General features: G+C 37.9%; 1 protein-coding gene across 5 annotated transcripts in view; it reads right to left on the reverse strand.

Moving 5' to 3' along the window:
- The window catches only part of OXR1 (oxidation resistance 1), a 355,200-nt gene that overhangs the window by 309,006 nt on the left and 21,448 nt on the right, over positions 1 to 24,746 (reverse strand). For all 5 annotated transcript variants that reach the window (XM_071421385.1, XM_071421381.1, XM_071421378.1 and 2 more), the window contains 2 exons: positions 19,183 to 19,214; positions 18,416 to 18,460 (listed from right to left, as the gene is read on the reverse strand). In XM_071421385.1, the coding sequence (XP_071277486.1) occupies positions 18,416 to 18,460; positions 19,183 to 19,214 (77 nt within the window). The remainder of the gene's footprint in view (positions 1 to 18,415; positions 18,461 to 19,182; positions 19,215 to 24,746) is intronic.

Raw genomic sequence — 24,746 nt, forward strand, 5'->3', positions numbered from 1 at the left:
ATGCCAAAAGACATGGCCTAGCAGACAAATTAGGCAAACTATCCTTTCTAGTCATTTAATCCTAAACAAGATTCCAAATTTTACATGAGAAATACATATTAGTGTTATATATTTTGCAATTTTTCTTTTCTTAGTTGATGTTAGTTTCCTAATCACAAATATTTGCAGCATATTCAGAATATCATTAATCTCTTAAGAACAGTATTTGTTATATTTCCACAATGCAGTGTAGATAAAATGTCATTTTTGGTAAAAAAAAAAAAAATCCACAATCACCAAGTTATCTGAGAACCTTTTGTAACCTATTCCTTGCACAGAAGGAATCCAGTGCTTAGGATAAATTAAGGGGCTTGCTGATAGCATCCAGGAAGTATACATGGGAAGTTACAAATCCAGCTCTCCAGTCCACTGCCTAACAGATTTCTAATACCAAATGAATACTTTAATACTTAGGTGACATTAAACTGAGCAAACAATATGCATCACCCATCTTCCTTGTTTTATGGAAAAGATACTGGCAGTCTCATTCTAGTGCCAGTCACAGCTTCATTCTCTCCAAACATATAGTTTTCATCTTCTGCATTTGAATTCTGAAGGTGTTTTACTTTATGCAACATTTTAATACATTATTTTATTGCTTCAGGAGAAATCAGAAACCGGGATTTTACTTTGGATTTTTGGACTAGGCTTTTTTTTTTTTTTTAATATTATTTGGTTTTAGAGACCAGAATTTCAAAAATCGATGTCCATTTGATTGATAAGCAGTTGAAAGAAGACAAATAGGCAATCCAAGGGTAGTAATCAGTGTCGTTCCCACCTAATTTGAGCTGTGTTGATTTTCTGAGGGACTAATGTGTTAATATGTTAATTGCTATGTTTCTTACCTCACAGATGTTATCCTAGTCAACTAGACTCCAGCCAAAAATACCCAGATCCATTGGACTAACTGAGTTTCCCACATAAAGCAGACCTTGGTCCTATAAAGCTTCCTAATTTCTGACACCCTTAGGAGAAGTGCAGTCAATCAGCACCACATGAGCTAAGTAGGACCTGAGAGCAGCCAATGCTTGGCCTGATAATCCAGATGTCCAATCTCCTCTTGTCTCCAACACCATTTTTAATACTCCACTCTTCTAGAACAGAAACTACATGGGAAGAAAACGTAATCTTCTTGCTTCATGATTGGAAAGAAGAAGCTTATGAGGGGATACAAACTTGTTTTCCTCTCCACTAAGTGAAGAGACAAAGTTTTCATTTGCTGTTTCTCTGCTATGGAGTGGTTCTGCATCCTTTCACTCCTTTAGATGAAGGATCAGACGTTTGTGCTTACAGTTTCTCTGAAAATATTATGTAAAATGAAGAAGCTTTGTCTTTCTTCCTCCAGACTTGTGGAGAGAAATGACTGATCAATAAATTAATAATAAGGTTTTTGCACTTTTATTTAAAAAAATCTGGCCTTAGATTCTGTACATTTTTCCATTAAAATAGCTAAACAGATAATCATTAAGTGCTTTCTGCATAAAACAATTGTACTTAAAAACTCTGTGTGAAAATGAACTTAGTCTTTTTGCCCATCTTGAACTATGTTTTTGTTGCTTCATTAAGGTATTATTCCTTGTGACTGGCAGAATTTTCCAATTACTTATGATATTGTCTTCTAGTGGCTATGTGAACATTCAGTCATATGACCTTCAGTGGGGGCTATACAAATCCTGATGCATTCTTTAGGGTTTGGAACCATTATAGTCAAATCTTGATGAACATTTTCTGTCAACAATAATCCAATTAAAAAACCACGAAGAGTAAGCTATGCCTAAAAAGGACATTTATGCTATTATCTGATATTGGAAAATTCCCCTGAGTTTCCATTTCCTTGTTTTCAAATATATGGGGACTAATTCTACTCTCGTCAATAGCTGATGCCATGGACCTGCACACAGGTAAAGGAGAACCTGGGAAGGACTGGGAATTTCATAATTATCTGAATGCTGACTGTCCTGACATTTCCATCTGGTAGAGCAATGCACGTTTCTGAATATATGGATTTGCACTCCTCTCTGGTAATGCCATTCATAGATTATTTTTGTCTAATCTTTTCCAAGATTTACGCTTGACAAAGTATAATTGAACATTTGAACACATGAACAATAAACTACAGCCATCACTTGCCCTTTCAACATTTGTAGCACATTTTGGCATGATGTCTGCTGTATTCACCAAATACGTAAGCAATCTGTGACAGAGCACTGTAGATGAGATTGATGAGGATTAGGAAAGGAAGTTGTCATTTTTGTCTGTTCCAGACTTTGCATACCCATCCTAAATGTAGAATATATTGATTGAAAGATTCTGACATTTCATTTTCTATTATAGCAGCTGTCCCATTTTTCCGAAATGACAGACAATAAACATGACCAGTGCCCTCCAGATATTTGCAGGCTTCTAATTTTCTAATGGCTCATTATACATTCCCCACATAGTGTGTTTGCTATGGGATGGCTAAGAAGTAAGACATAGCATTACATCAGCCACTTAGAAAATCCTGTTATGACTCCGTGCCAGTAAGAACATAACTAATTCCCCAGTAAGAATATCACTGTTTGTTCCCTGAGTTTCAGCACTCACCTCTCGAGGTGCTGTGTGTGCCTTCATCCTGCTTGAGTGGGAGATATGTAGCCCACTGGGGTAAAGTTTAGCTACATCACTGGACGAAGGGAAACCTTGTGAAGTTGGGTCTGCACATTGAACTGACACTGTTCAATGGAAGGTGTCCTAAATGCACAAATGTTAATCCTGTTATTCCATCAATATTACACAGGATCTCTTTAGCTGAAGTCTAAAACCCTTTTACCAAATAGGTTTCTGTGTCCTATTTAAAAATTCCTAGATTTAAAAATCTAGAAAATATTTTCCATGTTTACCTAATGCAGATCTCCTTTTTTCTAAATGTCTGCTGGTCACCTCTCGCTTCACAATGGCAGAATCCAGAAGTATGATAAGAAATTGAGATACTGAATCATTCTGGATAATCAAAATGTAATTTACATGTTTTCCCCCACTGGTTCAAAGATTTTTTTCTAAAGAAATACTCAAGGTGTATATCTCTGGCATCAGAAAGCTGCAAGTAATGGGTGCTTATGAAGCCCCTGTTGATGGGATGCATAGCCCAGTGGCCACTGCCCCCGGGGCTGACAATGCAGTACATTTGTCTCTGATCTTTAAACCATTTAGCACTTGCTTCCCTGGAGTGATTACTTCAGAACTGAAGATGATTCAGTGTTCCTTTTGATAAATGGTTCTTGAAAGCCCAAGACAGGCTCTGTCTGGAAGAATTCACAGCCATCTGCTGGGAAGTTAATGTATTCATTTCACACATACAAATGGCTTTGTGGATGATGTTTCACTGCCTTGCACTAATATGACTTTATTTGCATTGAAATCAACCTGCACCACTGCAAAAACGGATTTATAATCTGACCCATGGATTCCATGACACAAACCCCTCAATTACAGCAGCAGGAAAACATGGAAAGAAGGAATTCCTGTAATCTCTTCTTTTCCTTCTAATTGCTCCTTTACTAAACTTTTGTCTCACATTGAAGAAGAAACCTAAAAGACTATGTTCCTCTCTTTTTTTTGGCTTCTGCCCCCTCCTCCCCCCCTCTTTTACTCCCCACCCCCACCCCAATTTAATCCAAATCCTTTGGTTATTCCTAAATTCATACATTGTGTTGTAACTGAATATGAATAGTTTTTAAATGGGTTAGGAAATCCCTCATATATTTTCATCACTGTCATTGGGATAAATGTTTCTGAGTGATATGTATTATTTTTTATTTCCATGTTGGTGATGAATATAGTTTTCTTCAAGCTACAGAGATTGTACTATTTCACCAGTGTGATCTGTCTTTGAGACTTGCCTTCTATGCTTAAGAAAATGTATGGAAAAAGCTCAGCCTTGCACCTCTGAAGTGTCCCTGCAAGACATTCTGCTGGGTATTTTTCACCTTGAGAAAAATCTCATGTGATGGATTTCTTCCCTTACATTAACCTTCTTGAAGTCACAGGAAAGAGCCTATTGACCTCAAGGGTACAACTTTGGATTTAAAACTGACTTGGAATATAAATCTATTGTTTCCAGCCTTCACTTAATAATAGTCACAAGAATTATAAAATCAACATTTTCAAAGCCAGTAATGCAGAAACTATGCACTCCTATTCTGATGCATCATCGTATCAGAGCCTTTTGCAGTCACAGCAATTCCGCTGAAGTCAGGGAACCCACCATGGCTGGGGGATGACACAGGTGTAATTGGAAATAACTCTAAGTGAGACAATGTGTTTAACAGTTGTAAACCAATTAACTTACAGCACAACCAGGGGCATATGTTTGGGCTTGTGAATCCATAAACATCAATGGGCATAACTCTTTTTGCTTCAATGGAATTAATTTAGACTCCAAGTCAATGGAGAATTTGGCCCCTCTCTTTGGAAATACAAAACCTACTCCATAATCTCTTTGCAATTTAGATAAATACAGCTTAATATCTAATTGGTGATGTTTACACATTTTTTGTGGATCTCATAATTCATAGTACCATTTTAATCATCAGTATTTCCGGATAATTTTCCAATTAATTCAGTAAGCAGGACTGAAGAATTAATGAAATAGCCTTTAGTCACTCCCCAATTTCTTATTGTAATCAGGTGTTCCATAAAGAGCTAGGTCCTGTTTTCCATGTCCTTCTAACAGCTTTACTCAATATATCAATAAATGTGTTTTCAAGCATAATATTCTCTTGGCATAATCATCTGTTCATTCAGAATTACCATCTGTGCCTTGCTGGAGATTTCATTCTTTTATGAAACTGGCAGTGATGGCAAAGTTCATTTGAATTCCCAGGACATACAACCATCAAACAGTTTGAAATTCTCTGTTCCAAGCCAGTTTTTCACACTGGTAGAACTTTTAAGAACAGAGAATTTATGATTTTTTGTTGTTGCTGTTGTTGTTCCATGTTTCACGGAACACTGTCCACCATCCTTCCCCTCCTCCTACCATCATTTTCTCTACCAAGTTCTTAAGTTAGGTTTGATGGATGAGACTCCCTGTGAAGGCCATCAGCACTTGTATTTTAATCAGCAGTACAGATTGCAGTTGACTTAAATGAAGCATATTTCCCACCCAGGGGCTGAGCACATTGTCTCCAAGCAAATCATATTTAAAAATAATCCTACAAAAAGATCCTATATCATATAAGGCATGAGAAAGATCCTATATCGTATAAGGCATGTACAAGCAAATATCTTTTGAATGCAAAGGTACATATCTTTTCCTTATCATATTTATGAGAGGGAAAGGTTTCTTTTTTCTTCCTTATACTTTACAAGCACTGAATTCACTGCTAGAGTCCTGTAGCTTTTGAACCTAGCAGCTAAAAGACAAGAAACACTCATCTTTTCTTGCTGTTGATTCTTTCTCCTAGATATTTTCAAAATTTCCACATTTCAGTCACAGAATTCTATAGCAGGTAACATGGTAATTTACTTTTCTGCTTATTTTAAGGATCTTTTTTACAAGGAAGATAAATGTATGACCTTGTTTCTTGGTACTATGCAGGTCTTTCAGTCACAAATGGAAGAATTAAAAACCCTGAAACCTCACTAGGAAATATAATGTATTGAAGATACCTAGTTCCTTGAGTTATGTCTGAATCACATCCCCCTTTTTCAGAGCTTTCAGTAACTAATTTCGACAAGATTATCATATATGATTCCCTGCACATTCTGTTGGCAACCTAGCAACCTGACTTGGAACATGAATGTGGAGATTTTTAAGTGCCCAAGTGGTCCTTCTCAGTGTGGAATTCTTTAGGCCAGCAGAGATAGCTATACAGGAGCCTAGAATCTGGAACTGGCCTCAGTGTCCCTCTACAGGAGTCCATATCTCTACAGTGATCACAATGCCTAAGGTTTTGCTCAGAAGGATCTGAATTCCAGGTCACCACAATGGAGTGGAGCACTGTAGGTAGGTAGGTAACACAACTTGTAAAGGGGTCTCTGGCCTGAAGAAATAGGTAAAAATGTGGAACAAGTGCAATTGTGGAGCTGAACTAGAAGTTCAGTTTCACTGTCTGTACTGGGTGCATGCCAGGTTGGTTTGCTGTTGTCATTCACTAGAAATTTCTTTCCATACTGTTTCCCTTTGGTTGTGAGAGACATCCTCAGAAAGCTATTTCTTGGTGATGTGGTTCTAATTTCAGAAAACAACTGCATGAGCATGATCCAGACATTTTCATTTGGCTCACATATAGAATAGTTTTCCAGAAACACGGAGAATAAAACTGAATCACAAGCTGGTGTGCAGTGTGCAATGCATAATAATGCATAACGTTATAGGCTGGGGATGGTGTAGCTGGACAGTGCTCAGGAGGAAAGGGACCTGGGCGTGCTGGTTGACAGTCGGCTGGACATGAGCCAGCAGTGTGCCCAGGTGGCCAAGAAGGCCAAGGGCATCCTGGCCTGCATCAGGGATAGTGTGGCCAGCAGGAGCAGGGAGGTCATTCTTCCCCTGTACTTGGCACTGGTGAGGCCACACCTTGAGTGCTGTGTCCAGATCTGGGCCCCTCAGTTTAGGAGGGACATTGAGATGCTTGAGCGTGTCCAAAGGAGAGCAACGAGGCTGGTGAGGGGCTTGGAACACAAGCCGTATGAAGAATGACTGAGGGAGCTGGGGTTGTTCAGCCTGGAGAAAAGGAGACTCAGAGGTGACCTTATCACTCTCTTCAGCTTCCTGAAGGGTGACTGTGGTGAGCTGGGGGTCGGTCTCTTTCTCCAGGCAACAACAGACAGAACAAGAGGACACAGTCTCAAGCTGTGCCAAGGGAGATACAGGCTAGAATTAAGGAGGAAGTTTTTCACAGAAAGAGTGGTCAAATACTGGAATCATCTACCCAGGGAGGTGGTGGAGTCACCATCCCTTGATGTGTTTAAAAAGATTGGATGTGGCACTTGGGGCCATGATCTAGTTGAGGTGTTAGAACATGGGTTGGACTCAATGATCTTGAAGGTCTCTTCCAACCTAGAAATTCTGTGATTCTGTGATTCTGTCCGGGAGAGATGAGCCCTGTTTCCCCAGTGCCACAAAGCAGAGTCCTGTGCAGTGGACTTCTGTGTGCTGAAGTGGGATTATTAACTACTATCTCGAGGAACAGTCTTTTCACTACCTGATGTTAGACATTTTTGCCAGAAAAATTAAGGTGTTTCAAACTGTTAATAATTAAATTATTAAAAATAATGTAAGAATAAATTAAACTGTAGGCTTTTCAGGATGTGTTCCAGAAAGGTAATGGAGCCTTCCAGTAACTTCCATGAAGGCTTTCTATAGCATTGTCACCTTCTTCAGATCCAAGGAGGCAGCCAGTACCACCGGGCGCTGTGAGGGATGGCTGCTGCTCCAGGTAAGCCAGGAGGGAGTGCAGAGAGGCAGCAGGGCTGGCAGTCACCCAGACACCAGCCAGAAGGGGCCGGGGTACTGAGCAGCACGTTAGGGTTGGACCGGGTCTGGAGACAGTGACCAGCCCTGCCAGTGTGCAGGGCTCAGACAGCACCCAGGCCAAGTCAGAAACAAGAAGCTGCTCCAAGCTCCTGCTGCCAGCAAGGGAGCTGGCCTTGGGCTCAGGACTCACACCTTCACCCTCTAGCTGCATCCCTGGGAGGGCAATGCACTCAGGGCACTGGCAAGGTCTGGGATAAATAGAAGCTGCAAGTTTTAAGTAAAAACTTTCATAATAACCAGCCAAAATAGCTGAAGTGTATTTAGAAAGAAATTTGTTAAGAAAGGCAGTACTACAAGTTTTTATTGATTCGCTCTCAGTTTCTAAATGCCAGTGATTAATTTACACCCTGAAGTGTGACTTTTACCACAGTCATTAGTGGGAACATAGCAGATGTTGAACTCTCAGCAAAGCCAGCGATATAACCTGTGCTGTTTGGCATTACTATGAAGGAAAAAAGTAGGAATACTTGAAAAAATGCCTAGTTTAATGACTTCTGTGATATCAGTAAAGGGTTCCATAGTTTTTCTCACATTAACAGGGGGCTTTTATTTTTTATCCCTAAAACCTCATCTCCCTGCTATGCTGTGCAGATCAGTTTAGTCATATCTAGCTATTAATACTCTTCCAGCTATAGGTTTAGGGGAATAATAAATATACATTTCCAAGATCCTCTCTTTCCAAAGAGAGGGTTATTGTTCTGTATGCTAGATTTCTTGATCCAACAAAAACTGACACAAAAGCTCCCAGGCTTGATTAGGCCACTGGTTTATCTAATGCACTATCTTGTTCACAACTCAGAGAACTCAAATAACAGCAGGTTTCTGAATTTTAAACCTATGCATCATAGTGTTCTGCAAATTCACTTTATATGACATAAATAGTCTAAAGTGATCTCAATAGCTTGGAAAATCTGTTTCATCTTATGATTTGGTAGCTTATGATTGCATAGCTTTGACTATTTACTGAGGCACTTGCCAATTTACATCATAAGATGCTGAAAAACACTTCAGAATTTTACTGCATTTTTCACCTGTAGCTTTGTTCTAAAGCCATTGAAGTTTGGAACATTTCTGGATCCATGCCCACAGCTCACAATGGCTAGTCAAAGATTTTGTTAGGCCTTCTGACTTGACTTTACAAAATACACTGCAAAAGCAGATCAAGATTTCTCAGTAACGTAGACAGAACCGCATTGTCATCTAAGGAAAACAGCTGGAGTCAAACTCTTGGTATGGGGAGAGAAAGGGCAGCAGGTAGAGCCAATGTTCTGTTCTGCTGGAAGGAATGTGTGACTTGAACATCCCAGGTTAAGAACCTTTGTTCAGTAGATACACTAACTTTGGAAGTTAATATCTCACCATCTACCCTGAACAGAGGAAAATTAAGCTCTAAGCTCCAAAACTAGCAGAGGATTTTCAAATATTGTTTGAAAATGACCAGAAGTGGTTCTGGCTGAAAGGATCCATGAGAAGCATTGTTTAAAAACACAGAACTGGCAGTTCAAAGACAACTTCTCAAAAACATCTAAGGAAAGGATCAGGTAGAACAATTGATAACTTGTCTTGCAGCTTACAGATAAAATGAGACTTTGAAGATTTAGTGTATCCAGTGTAAAGCTCTTTAACTTTTGTTTTGGTTTTTTTTTTTTATTTTGTAGTAGTAGTAGTGAGGAAGCTTTGCAGATGCTGAGCCCATGGTGCCTTTACTAATATAATTGGTTTCTTTAGGTTCATACTTGATGCTGCTGTTAGGCTTGTCTCCAGATCTGTGGCATTATGGAGACTGAGATGAATTAGGTCTTCCAGCACAGACTGCTCCCCTTCAAAGTAAGTTGCATCAGACTCTGCAAAAGCCAGAATTACTTGCTTTGCTCAGGAAAATTTGTGCAAACATCTGTCAACTAAATAGACCTTACCAAAATAAATTCACAGTATATGGAACTAGTAGTATAGCTGTCCCTTCTTTTAGTATAGAAATTATCTCAACTAAGACTGTCCATAGAAGATACTCTTTTGATACATAAGACTTGATGATGTTCTTAAAAAAAAAAAAGGGGAAAAAAGGGAAGTAGTAATAACATCTTTCTAGCAGATTCCTTGCGGCGTATAAGAATACACAGAGGTTACACAATCTGCAGTCACACAGGGACTGTGTTACCTTTCTTATTGCTGACAGTGGGTTTGAAGCTGGTGATGACAGACCCAACATATTAGCAACTTGATTGTTATTTTATAACACACAGATATGGTGAGGGAAATACCCACAATGTCACCTTGACATGTCACTTCTGAAGTTTCATGAAAGCTGCAAAAAAGGCAGGAACTTGCTTTTCATGTAGTGACCTAGTAACTTTAGAGGCCTATTCTTTTTTAGAAATGTAGTGCAAACCAGTATGTTAAATACATGATTAAATTAAATTTTTTTTTTTTTTTTGTGCTTACAGAGGACACATCATCCTGATTGTCATTGCTGTGGTCTGGGCACTACACAGCCAAAAGCAAACAGGCAGATAAAGTAGTCATATTAGAGAAAGAATGTCAGCATAACCAACTGCTTGTTTGTTTCTGCTTGCACCAATCTGCCAGCAATGTTGGAGCCAATGCATTCTACCAGATTGTTCACACTTAATTCAATCCCTTTATTTCACAGATCTTTGTTCATAAAATGTTGTTTTAATTTGGAAGCCAAGGGAATGCCTTACACTTCCTCATCCATGCAACAAGTTATATACTTTTACATGCATACTGCACACACACACACACACACACACACATATATATATATATATAAGCACAGAAACAAATTAAGAGCTTTGTTTTGGTATTTTTCTTTCTTCATCACTTTAAGTATCAGGAAGGGTGACATTGCCTAAATAACTTTAATTCACAGCAAGTGATATAATTATGTGATGCCACAGTTATCAGCTACTAGGTGGATTGTGCATTGTTGATACCTGTGTATTCATATGCATATTTTTGACAGCTTTTGACAAAGGAAAATTATATTTGAAGTTTTTAAGGAAACATGGTTCAGACAAAATCAGTGGCAAAGGGCAAATGTACTTAAAGAAGTGTGAGTTTACTTCTTTGTTGTAGAAATGGCTGATTTCCTTTTCTGCATAAAAATATTTTATGATAATCACTATGAATGGAAAATACATCTAGTCTGACTTCAAAGTTTCTTATCTCAGATGATAAAATGTTATTAGTAACTTTGGTCAGGAAAATTACTGTGAGTACACAGGCAAAGACTGTGTCTTTACTTTTCATATGAATTGCCAGTGTTGTCATATCAAAGATGTGGTAGCTGGGTAAACTAATGCTGAGTTTTGCACAAAAAAATATTTCTTGTGAGACATTTACCATCCATTCTAACATTGTCAATCATCTTCTGCAGCAACAAATGAATTCTAAGTTTTAAGCCAAAACCTAATGATAGCAGAGAAGTTCTCATTACAACTTAGCAGGAATAGGCTTTGAGTGTACGTTGGGTGCACCAGGTCTGATAATAGCTCATTTCCCTTTCTGAGCAGAGGATAAGAAGTCTCAATATATTGTTGCACCTGAAGCATGAAATTACTTATTTTTAAGACCCAAATTATAAACTTCTAAAACAAATAAAAGGAAAATTTTTCTGGAAGAATAGTTGTTATGACTGAAGGCCTGTACCAGCAAAGTACCTGACACCCTACACCCAAGACATCAAGCAAATACAAATGTTTATTTTTCTCTTTCTAACCTGATGAACATGGTATAATTTCATCAGGATCTTAAATTAATGAAGTCTAATGGAGACAGCTGACTGAGAAGCATTCCATGTGCATGTTGAATAATATGCTCCTGTGTGTTTTCTCTATGTGTATATGCATTGCAAATCTGATTCCATGTATTCAGAGCCATATGTTACAACACTTCACAAAATAATGTCATATTTTACATTGTGATTTTACAGGCTTTCTTATTATTTAACCATCCTTAAGATTATAATTATCCAAATTATTTAACTGCAAGCACAAGCTAATAAAGAATTTCTTTTACCAGGTTGCTGAACATCACCTTGCACTGCCATTGCTTCTCATCCAGCCACATCTATGACTGGTATAATTTCTCTGTCCTTAGCTAACTGGATTTTTAATTCTCAAAGCAATTCTTTCACAGTGAGGATGGATACAGTAATTTTTAAGAGAGTGAAAAATCCTTGTTTTATATATACAAGGAATAACCCCCCCTCACATTTCATTTTGATCTTTGCTTTACTCCCCAGCTGCCTGGGGAAAGAAGGACATTTGGTGCAGGTGAATGACAGAGCTCAGGGAGGGCAGGAGCATGGATGTGCTTCCTCTCTCCCTGCAGAGCTCCTCTCTCCTCTCTCCACCTGAGTTTCTGAGCCACATCTCAAAGACACAGAGTGCCCATTGACTACATGGAAATAAATACCATACAAGAGGACATTTGATTAGTTTCTAAATTAAGATGAATTAGTGTTTTGTGTCTGTTTTGAGGGGACAGTCCCAGCTGCCAAGGCGTGACTTGTGGTGAGCCTTGCTGGAGGAGCCTACAGGGAGTGTGGGCAGATCCTCAAGCTTCCATGGATAAAATTTGTTTTCCCACTCCACCATTGTAACTCATGCATAGAGGATGAGAAAATAGGTAGTATATTATTAGCTGATAATTAACATTGAGGAGTATTCATAGGCTCAGTTAGTTACAGGTAGTTTAGAAGAAATTATGCCTAACACTGCTTGCAGGTGAGAATTTCTGCCTCTGACTCCATGTAGGAGTTCAAACTCACCCAGGCAGAGTCTTTGACTTTGAATCATTTTTAGGGTTTTAAGACATAGGGAGGATGTCCCTTCCATGATTACAAGTGTGCTTGTCTATAAAATATCATGACTGGGTATGTGGAAACCTAACTTTTTCTCATAAGAACTTAGGACATTTCACACAACACCTTGGTACTAGTATGCCAGAAGTAATTAAAATTTACTATAATGTATTTTTTGTATTTTTTCATATATTAATGATAATGTACTCAGAGAGAATACACATATTAACTGCAATATTTAGACAGTGTAAATTTTTCTTTGTTCTCCTCTACAACTAAATTTTATTCTTATCAATATAGCCTTCAACTTTTTTTTGCATGACACAGCATCTTTCTGAAGCTGAAGTTTAGAAAAAATCCTGTTTGAAATTTTGCTGGCATATGCAAACCTGCCATCTATGGAGAAATTGGAGGCATTTCAAATGACTGATACACAATAACAGTGGCAGATTTGCAGTGATCTGAGCAAATTAACATTAAGTATGAGTCTTAAACAAACCACATCAGGAAAAAGAAGAGATCAGAAGGATCAGTTTCTAGGAGATAGACTCCCATGTATATTATCTGCTAAACCATAAAACCAGGAGGACTTTTTAGAATGGATTTTCCAAAAGGTCTTTTTCTTGGCATTCAGTATAAAGAGACACAAAATTTCATTATGGGTCCTCCAGTGCATTAGGGAAGTGCATTGTGATTACTCTGCATCATCCTGGCAGTATGAGATACCAGGACTATCACAGATCAAGATTACAAAGTTTTCCCCAAATTCAGAGCTGCATCCCAGGTACTTGCCAAGTCAGCATAGGTAGCAGTAAAGGAGCGGCAGCATAAAATCAAATATTCTCATGTGACTGTAGAGGCAGTTTCCTGAATCTCCAGATGTGCATCACAAGTGAACACATTGTAAGAACTCTACCTGAGATTGTGTAGGTTTGCCATGACAAGTCAAAATTTGTTTTTATGGTTATGCAAGCCTAATTATTTCTTACTTGGTATGAGAAGGAGAATCTGACCATGTAACAGCCCATAAAACTGCTGTGAGAACAAATGGGGGGAAAAGGTCAGTCACACAGGCAGCTCATGCTACCACTGAATTCTTTGCAGTAGTCTACAAACCGTGCAATGCATTCTGAAATATGGCATCAGCTAAAGATGCACAATGTCTCTTGAGTGTAACTTTTGAGGGTAGTATCAGGTTCCTATTTTCTGTACTGTGTTTGTGTGGAAAGGTTTTGGTAGCTGGGGATTACAGGGTTGGCTTCTCAGAGAAGCTTCTAGAAGCTTCCCCCATGTCCAACAGATCCAAGACAGATATGCTGCTGGTCAAGGCTAAGTCCATCATCAGTGGTGGTAGTGTCTCTGAGGCAATGTATTCAAAAAGATGAAAAAAACCACCTGTGCATCCAACTGCAATCAGAGAGGAGTGAGACTATGCGAGAGAAACAGCTCTGCAGGCACTGAGGTCAGTGAGGAAGTAGAGGGGAGAGGTTTTCCAGGTGCTGGAGCAGAGATTCCCTGTACCCTGTGGTGAAGACAGTGGTGAGGCAGTCCCTGTGTCCATGCAGCCCATGGGGGTCCATGGTGGAGAAGATGGATGCCCAAAGGAGGCTGTCACCCCACCAGAAGCTCAAATGCCAGCAGGCTTCTGGCCAGGTCTGTGGAGCCCACACTGGAGCAGGTTTGCTGGAAGGACTTGTGATCCTGTGAGGGACCCACGCTGCAGCAGTAGCAGAACTGTAACCTGTGGGAAGGACTCACACTGGAGAAGTTTATGGAGAACTGTGAGAGGAACCCCACTCTGGAGCAGTGTGAGAAGACCTCCCCCTGAAGGAAAAGGTAGCCTCCATCACCCTGCACCACTGGGGAGGAGAAGGTAGCAGAGAAAATCAGGACTAAAGTTAGGCTGAAGAAGAAGGTGGGGAAGGAGGTAAGATGTTTTTAAGATTTGGGGATTTTCTTCATTGTCCTACCTTTTTTTTTCCCCCCAAGCCTGTTTTGCCCATGATGATAACTGCTGAATGGACTCTTACTCTCCTTATCTCAACCCACAAGCCTCTTTGTATCTTTGTCTTCTGTCACGTTGAGAAGTGATAGGGTGGCTTTGGTGGACATCTGGCATCCCTTTAGGGTCAACCCATCACATGCAGCAAATTCTACTGAGGTAACTACATGATAGAAATACTGATTATACACCTGCTGGCTTTATCTATTTTGTATTTGCATTTATGTACATGGTGTCCTCTTCACAGTTGTGCAAGTATTTATATGCTTAGTAGTGAAAAAACCCATCATAACTTTTCAAATAAGATGAGTCTGTCTTTAAAACTGGAGCTGAAATGACGAAATAACAAGTCTGTGACTCATCATTGTTGTACATTGTTATTGTCACATCCACAGCTAGACCAATACCTTTTGAGAGCTGCTTATTTTTAAGGACTTACATAAGTGAAATGACCAGGGGCTTACAGCACACTTTATCTCTCTTGGAACAATTTTTTTCTGTTCTGGCACTGTAAACTTGTGATCTCCTTTCTGTCTATCTTTTTTCTTCTGGCTATGCAGTGCAAGATGTGTAATATTTGATATTTCTTTTAGATTACCGATATCTTAATTTATTGTCATGTCCATTTGATTTGGTTCTCTACTTACTTTCCTTCCTAGAGGTAGTGAGAACAGAGTTTCATTTTACTTTTGACAAACTACCTCTTCAGTGACAGTATCAGTGCTGGAGAAATTGTCAGGTTTGGGTTTTTAATTTTGTGCTAAAGAGACTGATGTGCATAACAACTCTGAATGCACTCTAAATAGATCCTACTTCCATTTTGCTTCTACCTTAATAGGTACCAACTTTGTAACTGTGTAGGATTCAGCATCAGTTTTGAAAAACTACATTTTCATTGCTTACATTCCATTTCTTTAATATGTCTTAGTCCTCAGGCTGTATTTGATGCCACAGATCCTGGGTTCTCTCAATTATCTGATCTTTTAATTTGCTGAGGACCTTATTTTAACAGCCTCATTTCAAATGAGCAGTCCTTTACTCTCACTATTTACTATTACTCACATTGAAATCAATTGGAATCTTATAGATCATCTTCAGGGCAAAGATAGCAAAAATTTGTTTTCCCATATCTACAGAAAAGTAATAGTTTCTACTGGTTTTTATTAAATGATGCATTTCAGGTTACCTATTTGCCTATATATTGTAGCCATTGGACTGTATCCATGCATTGTACCCATTGAATAGCTTTCCACTCCAGAGTCCCCTGACTCTCAAGAGCAATCACTAGTACCATTTTCCCTGAGACAGGTTTTTCACAAGGTGGTGATATCTGTTTGCTTTTCAAAAATTTATTTCTTCTCTCTTTCTGTCTGTTTTTTCCTCATACTCATTTGCTTCTTGATTTCCCCCTTGTTTTAATTTAATTTATTCTTTACTGTATTCAGCTAGTTGTGCAAGTTAACTTGTGAGACTGAAACCCTGATTTATCTCACTGAATTTTAAAAATATGAGGTTCCAAATTTAGGAATTTATGATAAATTAAGAAACACCTTCAGTGATTCAGGCTTTCTAAAATTTCAGTAGTCCCTTGAACATGATTATTCCTCTGTACTTACTATAAAACTCCTGAAATAGGTACTTCAGTTATTGAGGTTGTAGGTGGAGTGAATCTAAATGCTATTTCAAGCTTTCATGCATCAGATGAATGACTGTATTTCTGGAGAAGTTATGTCAATTGATAATCATGTTTCTAATCTGGGTTTGCTTGACTTTAACTCCCAGCAACTGCATCTTGCTGCTCCTTTGGTAAAACGGAATGGGATTGTTAAGCAAATTATCCAATCTCCAAATAAACTTCCCATCTGTCTTGAAAACCTCTTTTATTTTCCTACTGTTCTTTCTGCAGTGCTGACAGTTTAACAGAAAGCAGCCTCCCAACAGTGCCACGAGCTGCAGGAGTGCACAAAGGTCCCTCCATGCCTCAGCTGTTTCATCTTCATGTGTCCAACAGTTGCATTGAGTCTCTCAGGCACTGGCGACATAGCTCCTTCTGAGGTCCTGAATCTTTTTCTTTTTCTCTCAAATACCACATCTTCTCATGCAAGATAATGGCCAGTTGCTGCTCATGAATGCTTGATTTGTGCTTGGCTGTTTCACCTGTGTGCTGTTGGCATGGGTACCCCTGGGCAATGGGGCCATGGAGCTCTGCAGAGCTGTCCCCCCTCTGCAGAATTCTCTCAAGTTATGACTCTTTAACACTTCTGCTCCATTTTAAGAAGACAAAATATTTGAGTCCTAAGCTATACCTCGATTCTGTTCAGGCAATTATTTCTATAGAAGTGACCCTTAAGAAATAAACCCACAATGGCAGTAAATGCCTCACCTTCAGAAAGTCATTCTCCAGAAATTCTAGGTGAGTTTAGTAGCAATGTAAGAACTGATACAAAGAACAGTGTACGTTACGTGAGAAAAACATTCTGTAATTATAATAATCCTAATATCAGAATCCCTTCCTGTGCACAATATTGTATTCCAGGACAAACTAATGTACATACATTTCTGATTTCAGTATTGCTCAAAATCCCTGTTTACAGGACCAGAAAATCTTTCTAATGTTCAAGTAATTTTTTTTCTTTATAAATTATGCTGGTCCAAATGTTACTTTCTAGCTACAGGGCTCTGAGGCAGCTGATGCTGTCTCACTCACACCAGTAAGTCTTTTTCCTGGACATTTCTGTCGTCTGAAAACCATATGTACTTTTTAAACAATATATTTATACCCTCTAAGTGATTCATTGAACCAGCATACTTTTTCTCCCTGTTTTTCTGGTAAATTCAAATTAACTTGTGCTGCAGTGCAGAAATGAAAAAACAAGTGCATCATGTAATCCATTGTTTATACATAGAATCAATACATCTAATAGAGATGTAAGCTCTTACTGCATGTGAACTTTCTGTCTACCTTGTTCACTATCACAGAATATTAGAATTGAAGACACCAGCTTCTCACAGGCTAACAGTTTTCATGGGATTCATACAACATTTTCATTTCTGCAGGTAGACATCGATCATATCATAGTTTATCACAGTGGGTAGATTTTTAGTTTTCTCTGCAGGTGAAGCATGGTAGATATAAAAAGGTATTCACCCAGTAACCTCCAGAAATCTTATCTCTATTACACAGTGCACAGGTAAATATGCAGTATTTGTGTTAATAATTTTCAGCAGTGTAAGTTCCCTGAAGCTGTTGTTTCACATCAGCCCCCAAACAAATGTGGGTACTGACCAAAGCCTGGCTGCTCCCTTTTGCAGCTGATAAACCAGGGTTCAGCTGTCCAGGAGTGAGACCCACTTTGGTGAAGCTCAGTTTGGTAACTTAAAACTGGTGTTTCAGAAGAAGAAAATATTCTTGAGCTGAAAGTGAATTCATAGGCTAAAGGCATGTGACAGAAAGAAATAAAAATACATAGGTGCTTATTGAGCTAGTATTAGTAAGTCTTAAACTCAGGAAAAACAGAGTGAAGGAAAGGTAAAAAATCATGAAGATGAAAAAAAAGCAGTGTTGGAGGTTTAGCCCAGGTTTTCAATATGAGCAGTTTGCAATGAGTGATGGAAGCCAACACTTCCCTGCTGAGCTCTTCACCATCAGTCACCAACAATCATTCCTCAAATGCCTTTGTTTGGGTCTTGAAGAAATTGATGCTTAGCCTTATATTATTTTAGTCTTGCCTCTCTACTGTGTAAATAACTGCTATATACTCATAAATAGTTCACAAATTTGTTTTCAGAAGGTCTGTATGTACCCAAACCAAATTGTTCAGGTATTATGCCTTTTTTAAAGGTAGGAAACAACATATCTCTGTTGTGTTGCATAGAGACATATACAGACACACTGGTCTTTACAGATTATTTCTCATTAGTAATTCAGCAATTTAAATTCTTTTACACTGGTACAAATAAGATGAGGTGATGAAAAGCAGTGATCCAGATGTCATTTAGATGCACCAATTGCAACAAATTAATTTCCTACCTGTTTTCTTTAACATCCTTGAATGGGTTTCAATCATACCAGGTTCTGGGAAGATTAAAAAAAAAGCTCATGTTAGAGAGGAAAGCTTGAACATAGCTTTCCCAGAGGGATACTTTGTTAGTTTGATTGATAAACTCCAAATAATTGTTATTGTCATATCTACTGCTAACAAATGTAGAATTTGTGTCTGTGTATCTGTGCATGTGTGTGTATGTGTGTGTGCACATAGAAAGGTAAAGGTAGTTGTGCTAGAAATTTTCACACTGCTTTGGTCATTTGTCACCCACAGAATATATATTCCTATGCACACTGAAGCATATTACAATTTCCAATGGGAAAAGGGAGTCTTTCAAATGAACACTAACAGCCAAATGCTAGGATTATCACTTGTCTTCTCTTTGTAATTGTAATGTAATTGACATCCTACATTATATTTCCATTTCAAAGAAACAAGGAGCCCTATTCAGCAGCTGTGCAATCACTCTCCAATTACCACTCACATTTAGTCTACACAGATACTCCTGCTGGCCCAGGTTTTAGATTTCACTTCTGTATTAGAATAAAACAGATTCATTTTAAAGGTCAGTAATCATGCAAGTGAAAGACATTTTTAATGGCAGAAAAAAAAATCACATTAATTCCTGAAATTATGATAGCCAGTGCAGTGCACACTGTCCTATCAACACAGGATTCTAAAAATAGAGCTACTGTCGTGATTAGTTTTGGCTTAGATCTAATAGCAGTTTAATGTATGCAGTATCACTTACCAGCTTTCTTAATGTAGTTGTGGTCCACATATCTGTGAAAATAAAATATTCAGTAGCATTACTTTTTTATCCAAAGGAGTCGGCCAAACTCTTCCAGTTATACTGTATCTACTTCTTCAGATAATAATGAGGTTTCCCTCTGGAAATTGACAAATTAATTGTTTGCTATTCAAGCAGATTTCCTACTAAAAATGTGTGACCTGAAGGACATCATCATAGGAATAGGAAGTCAAGTTCCTGACTGAATTATAATTGTGGAAATTTTAGTTTTGTATTAGAATGCAATCTGAAGATAGTGATTTTCATTGATTCAGAGAACAAATAATACAGTCTTGATGACTTAGAGAACCTAACAAGAATTATGATGTCTACAGGCTGCAAAAGACTGTGAAGACCCCTGCACAGCACATGTAGCCCAGCTCTCAAGCACATAAAGTTTCCATTAATACTAGGACACAGCCTGTGTGGTCTAAAAGGAAAAAGACTAATAAAAATACAAAATACAGAATTAATGAGAGACAAAATTTAGACTAAGAGGATATGATATACTTAATAAAAGCCACTGCAGATCTGATTTTTCCTGAAGTAATCAAAAAAATTATTACTACCTCAGAGCTAAGACACAAGGGGAAAAATCCCTTCTTTACAATTGAGAATGAAGAAAAAAGAAGGTGGCCCACTTATTTTTTCATTCAAGTATTGTAGAAATGTTCTAATAAAATGCTTGTTCTGTATATCCTTCATGTTAAACTCTTGCATTGGTTTTCTCCAGGCAGTTTTCTATGTAATATAACAGAGAATTTATTGGTTATCTTTTAAAGGATAGGTTTCATATTTTACTTATTGGTGCAATGAGATTTGTCTCCTTCATTTGTGAAGACACTTTAATAGAAAGGCCTCATTTTCATTTGTCCTGCAAGTCTAAAAGAAAACTTTCTTTGAGAACTCATGCTGGTTTCAAAACTTGACAAAATGAAGTGAAAATATGTAGATCAAAAAGAAAAAGCAAATGCTGCTTGAAATGAAGTATCTCAGTAACAGAGAGGTAAGGGTTTAGATTTTCTCAAAAATATTAGTATTTCATGTGGCATATAAATTGTATGTTCCATATGCCATTTAAGGAGTATAGGGAATTCTCTGAGAAATATCAGAGTATCAGCATCCATGCTGTTTTCGGATTTACTTTGCTTGGACAGCAGAAAAGTGTTTATCCACATGTTTTGAAGACACTTTGAGCCTTAAGTTGTATTTTTGAATCTCTGTATAAGTAGTCTGTAATTTAGACCTTGCTAGCTGTATACTCAAAATGGTTGTCTCACTGAAGGATCACAGACTCCAGTTCTTAAATTAGCTGTCACATGGACTGTGCTGTGGAGTTCATGAAATGAGCTTTCTGAGTATGGAAACTCACTTTAGATTCTTATTTGTGTCTTAAACCCACCAATAAAATTATGTATTTGTCTATTCACCAGACCTTTTCCTTTGTAGGTCCAGGATTCCACAGTTATGAAAACATTCATTTATTTATTTTACTTCCAAGTGAAGAAATCTGATTAGCATAAATTCTAATGAAAATTAGACATCTTTAAATATGACAGTCCTACATACAAGCTTTTTGTAATTGTTGATTTGGAGCTTCCAAGTGTTGTGTTTAGCTCTACCTCTTTACAAAGCCCCACACTTTTTTACTTGCTTGATTTCCCTTCCCTCCCTGGTGGAGAATAAGAGGAGCAAAAGTGAAAAAAAACCATGAGTTGAGATAAGGACAATTTAACAGGTGAAGTAAAACAGTGGAATTCATTCACCATGCCCCATGGGCAGGCAGGTGCTCAGCCATCCTCAGGAAAGCAGGGCTCCTCCCTAAGGGTGCTTAGGGAAAACAGATGGCATCAGTGAGAATGTTCCCCCACCCTTCTTCCTTCTTCCCCAGCTTTTTGTGCTGAGCAAGACACCACGGTGTGGGGTATCCCTTTGGGCAGCTGGGGTCAGCTGTCCCTCTTGTGTTTCCTCTCAGCCCCCTCACCGGTAGGGAAGGGTGAGAAGCAGGAAAGGCCCAGCAATAATGAAAACATCCCTGAATTAACAAGACTGCTTTCAACACAAATTCAAAAAATAACCAAATACAAGGTACTATGGAGAAAAATACCCCAGACAAAACCAGCGCATGCAGTTTCACTACTTTTTTCTCTTATTGTAGCTAAAATAATTTAAATTACATAAATACTATATTTCCCATAAAATATACTGGATACATGATGGGAATATATTTATAAAACAACTATGGCTTGGTTTGCATAAAGTTAAAGCATCTCTGCCCAGGCTATTTTATCTGTATTTATTCTTTGAGTATGTTTCTGGACAGACCTACATGCCAGAGAAATAGTGATGAAAAGAGTGTTGTCAAATACAGTCACACTAAGAAAAACTGAAAAACCACTAGCTTAATTTAATCCTGTAATGACCTTGATTTTATTATTTCTGGATTGGATGTAATTGCTTCTGGAGAGTCACAGTACTATTTCCTTCCTTGTGCTGGAAAATTATGTTCCTAGATGAGTCAACCATGGGTTTGAAGCTTTGCTGCAGAGTTAACTCACATTATCTTAAACTGGGTTACAATAAATGGTTTTCTTGAAAAAAAGAAAAAAAAAGAAAAGGAGAGAAAGTGATTGAGAGAAAAAAAAAGAAAATGCATGTAAACTGCCCATTTGTGCTGCTAAATTGAACCTAGTCTTTGAATTTGTAAGCAGGAAGCAAATTTATAACACTTCTTTGCTTGTTTAGTCTCTGAATTCAGTTCCTGTCCCAGAGAAGGACAAGGTGATCACTGAGGTACTGTCACCCACAGTCAGAAAAGGCCAACTAAGTTCTGACCATGGTGAAATCTTCCCCCTAGCAAACAAGGGTCACCAGCTAATCCCCACACCTAAGGGTTCTAGGAGGGCTTGAATTTGCATCTCAATTTCTCGATCTCTGGACCAGGGTCACACAACCAAACTTTCTGAATTATGTAGTAGTTCCCCACATTCAGGTTGTCATTACCTATCAACAACCTGTACTCAGAGGTCAGATCAAAACAAAGTAAGATTCTTTTTTCAGATTTTGATAGCTATAACAACAAACTAATTTGAAAGTTAGGAACAAGAAAATATTGATATGTAAAGGAAATAAAAATATTCACCCTTTGGTCAAAATTGCTTTGTTATCATGAATGGCATTCTTTGCCATTCTTTGCCATTTGTGTAGCATCATATAAATATTGATGAGTGAGTAATCTTTTAAATTCTTAAGTGTGGTGAAGTGTTTCCATTAATTTGTATTAAAAATGTGTACATGTTGTGCAAGCTTTTTTTTTTTTTGTCTTCTATGTAATCAGTTCTTTTCAAAATTTATGGTAAAAATTAGCTCTACATATTATGATTTTCATGTAGAGAAGTACAGTTTAAGAATCAAGACATAATATTTTCTTCTATATCATTCTTGGACCTGTTAATAGATTTTTCTCTTATAGTATCACCTTTTTTTAGCTTGAAATATCTGATAAGTTTTAATTAGAATTTTTATTTTGATCTCATTCAACTCTGAGTAACAAATTATCCTAGTGACAAATTTAATGAGCATAATCTTAGAAATTTGCCTATGCAATATTCTTTTCTTTCTTATAATCAATTTTGCATCCTCTGCCTGAAAAGGATCTGAAATGATGTGATCTTTTTACTCCAATGACATCTAAAGCTAAGAACAATCAGGGGCATCTTAGGCTTCTTGGAAAATGTCTTCAGGAATCAAAGGAATTAACATGAAAATGTATCAAATTAAAATATCATCCATCTGAAATGATGAGTGGTACGTGTTCAGAGAATGGAACCAATTTGCTCATCTTAAAGTAAAATTGCTGTCACCATGTGGTTTTCTGACTGAATCATTCAACTTCTTTTATTCCACATACTTTGGCTGATATAGTAATATTCCATTCTCACAATGTTCCACATTAGTAAGCCTCCCATTGTTTCACATAGTGGCATTTTTAAGATGAGCAAACTGCTCACTGAGAAAAGATGCCTTTCCTTTTATCAGACCATTAGGAATAAAATCTTGATCATTAGGATCAAACTTGTTGCTTTGCTGTCTCAAAAACTTTATGCAGCATTGCCACCAAAGAAATTATATTGCATAATTAAAGTCAATAAAACAGGGACTTTTGTTCAGAAATCTTAGAGGTGGATTGAAAAAATAAAAAAGAAAATCAAAAATAAGAAAAATTCCTCTCTTTTTTGCTTTTTCTTAATCCATCTAAATTGCCAGCTGTTGGGTTGATGAGAGAAACTCTGATATCCAGTTAAAATGGATAAGAGGGTGAGAATTTGGCTTATAATACAATTTGCTTTATCTTAGATGGTCAGACATGGCAGCAAAATTCTGATTTCACAGTAGGTCACTAGAAGACACTGACATTTCCATGAGTCATTGCAGGGGTGAATGGGGTGGATGACAAACTTTTAAAATGGGAAAGGAGGCATAACCCAAACTTTCTAAGAGTTGCGCTAGTTCCCCTGGGAAGCTCTGCCATCTTGTGTTCAATGTGAAGATAAATCTGGTTTCCCCAGAGGACAGAAACTGTAGGGCTTTGTGAGTTCTAAAATAAGTGCAGGCATAAACTCATCAGCTTCTGACCACAGTGTAAGGGTAAATTCTTAGACTGGCTTGTTTTTATGAGCGTGGGTGGTACATTTAATGTCACACATGAGTTTGTACTAGTTTATCAAACTCCAGTTTGCCTCAACTGGGCAAGATTAATGCCTTTGTGATAGGTAACACAGCTAGCCACATGAGCTTGTCCTCACATTTACAGGATTATGGCACTACTTAGAGAGTTCATTCCTGTAGATTCCCTCTAACAAGTCAGGAGACAAAGTGCTTCTTTAGTTGCTGAGATGTTAGCTGTAAATTGAATCAGATGATCACTTGTTTGTGCTGAAAAAAATTGAATCATGTCAGTCACTAATGGATTAGCTGATAATGCTATTAAGGTACAGACAATATTGTGAGTGACTTCTGGAGCCTGCAGAAAGAAACCTTTAAAATCCTGCTTCTGAAGAATCCTTCAGAAGTCTTTCTAGAGAAGGAAATTACGGCAAAGCATAGGATGTTATGTGGCAAAAAACAAGGGACAATGCTGACTTGTGAGAGATATAAGGCAGAAGGGTTGCTTTCCCAGAGGTGTATGACATGTGTCTGTGAATCATGAGTTTGCTGGCTTTGACAGTTTGCCTCCATTTAGCTTATTTGTTTTAGGAAAAGTTTTGCTTTATATGAGAAGCTTGAGAGATGGAAAGTTACCTGAAGACTTGAAGAGGACACAGCAGGATCACTGGAAGATATGTATTTTTAGTGTAAATCCTAATTGCTGTTTCATTGCTATATGTAGCCCTGTGTTTGTTTATTGGTGTGTCACAACTTGGCTTTTTAATATGCTTGGGAAAATTATTGTTTTTGTGGCAGTTCTTGGAAATTTTATAAATTTCTAGGTTGTCCTAGTACTTGAACTAGAGTTCAGGAAACAG

This window comes from Agelaius tricolor, unplaced genomic scaffold, assembly GCF_023055355.1.
Source record: "Agelaius tricolor isolate 1412-34295 unplaced genomic scaffold, bAgeTri1.0.p SCAF_2, whole genome shotgun sequence".
Taxonomy (NCBI): Eukaryota; Metazoa; Chordata; class Aves; order Passeriformes; family Icteridae; genus Agelaius; species Agelaius tricolor.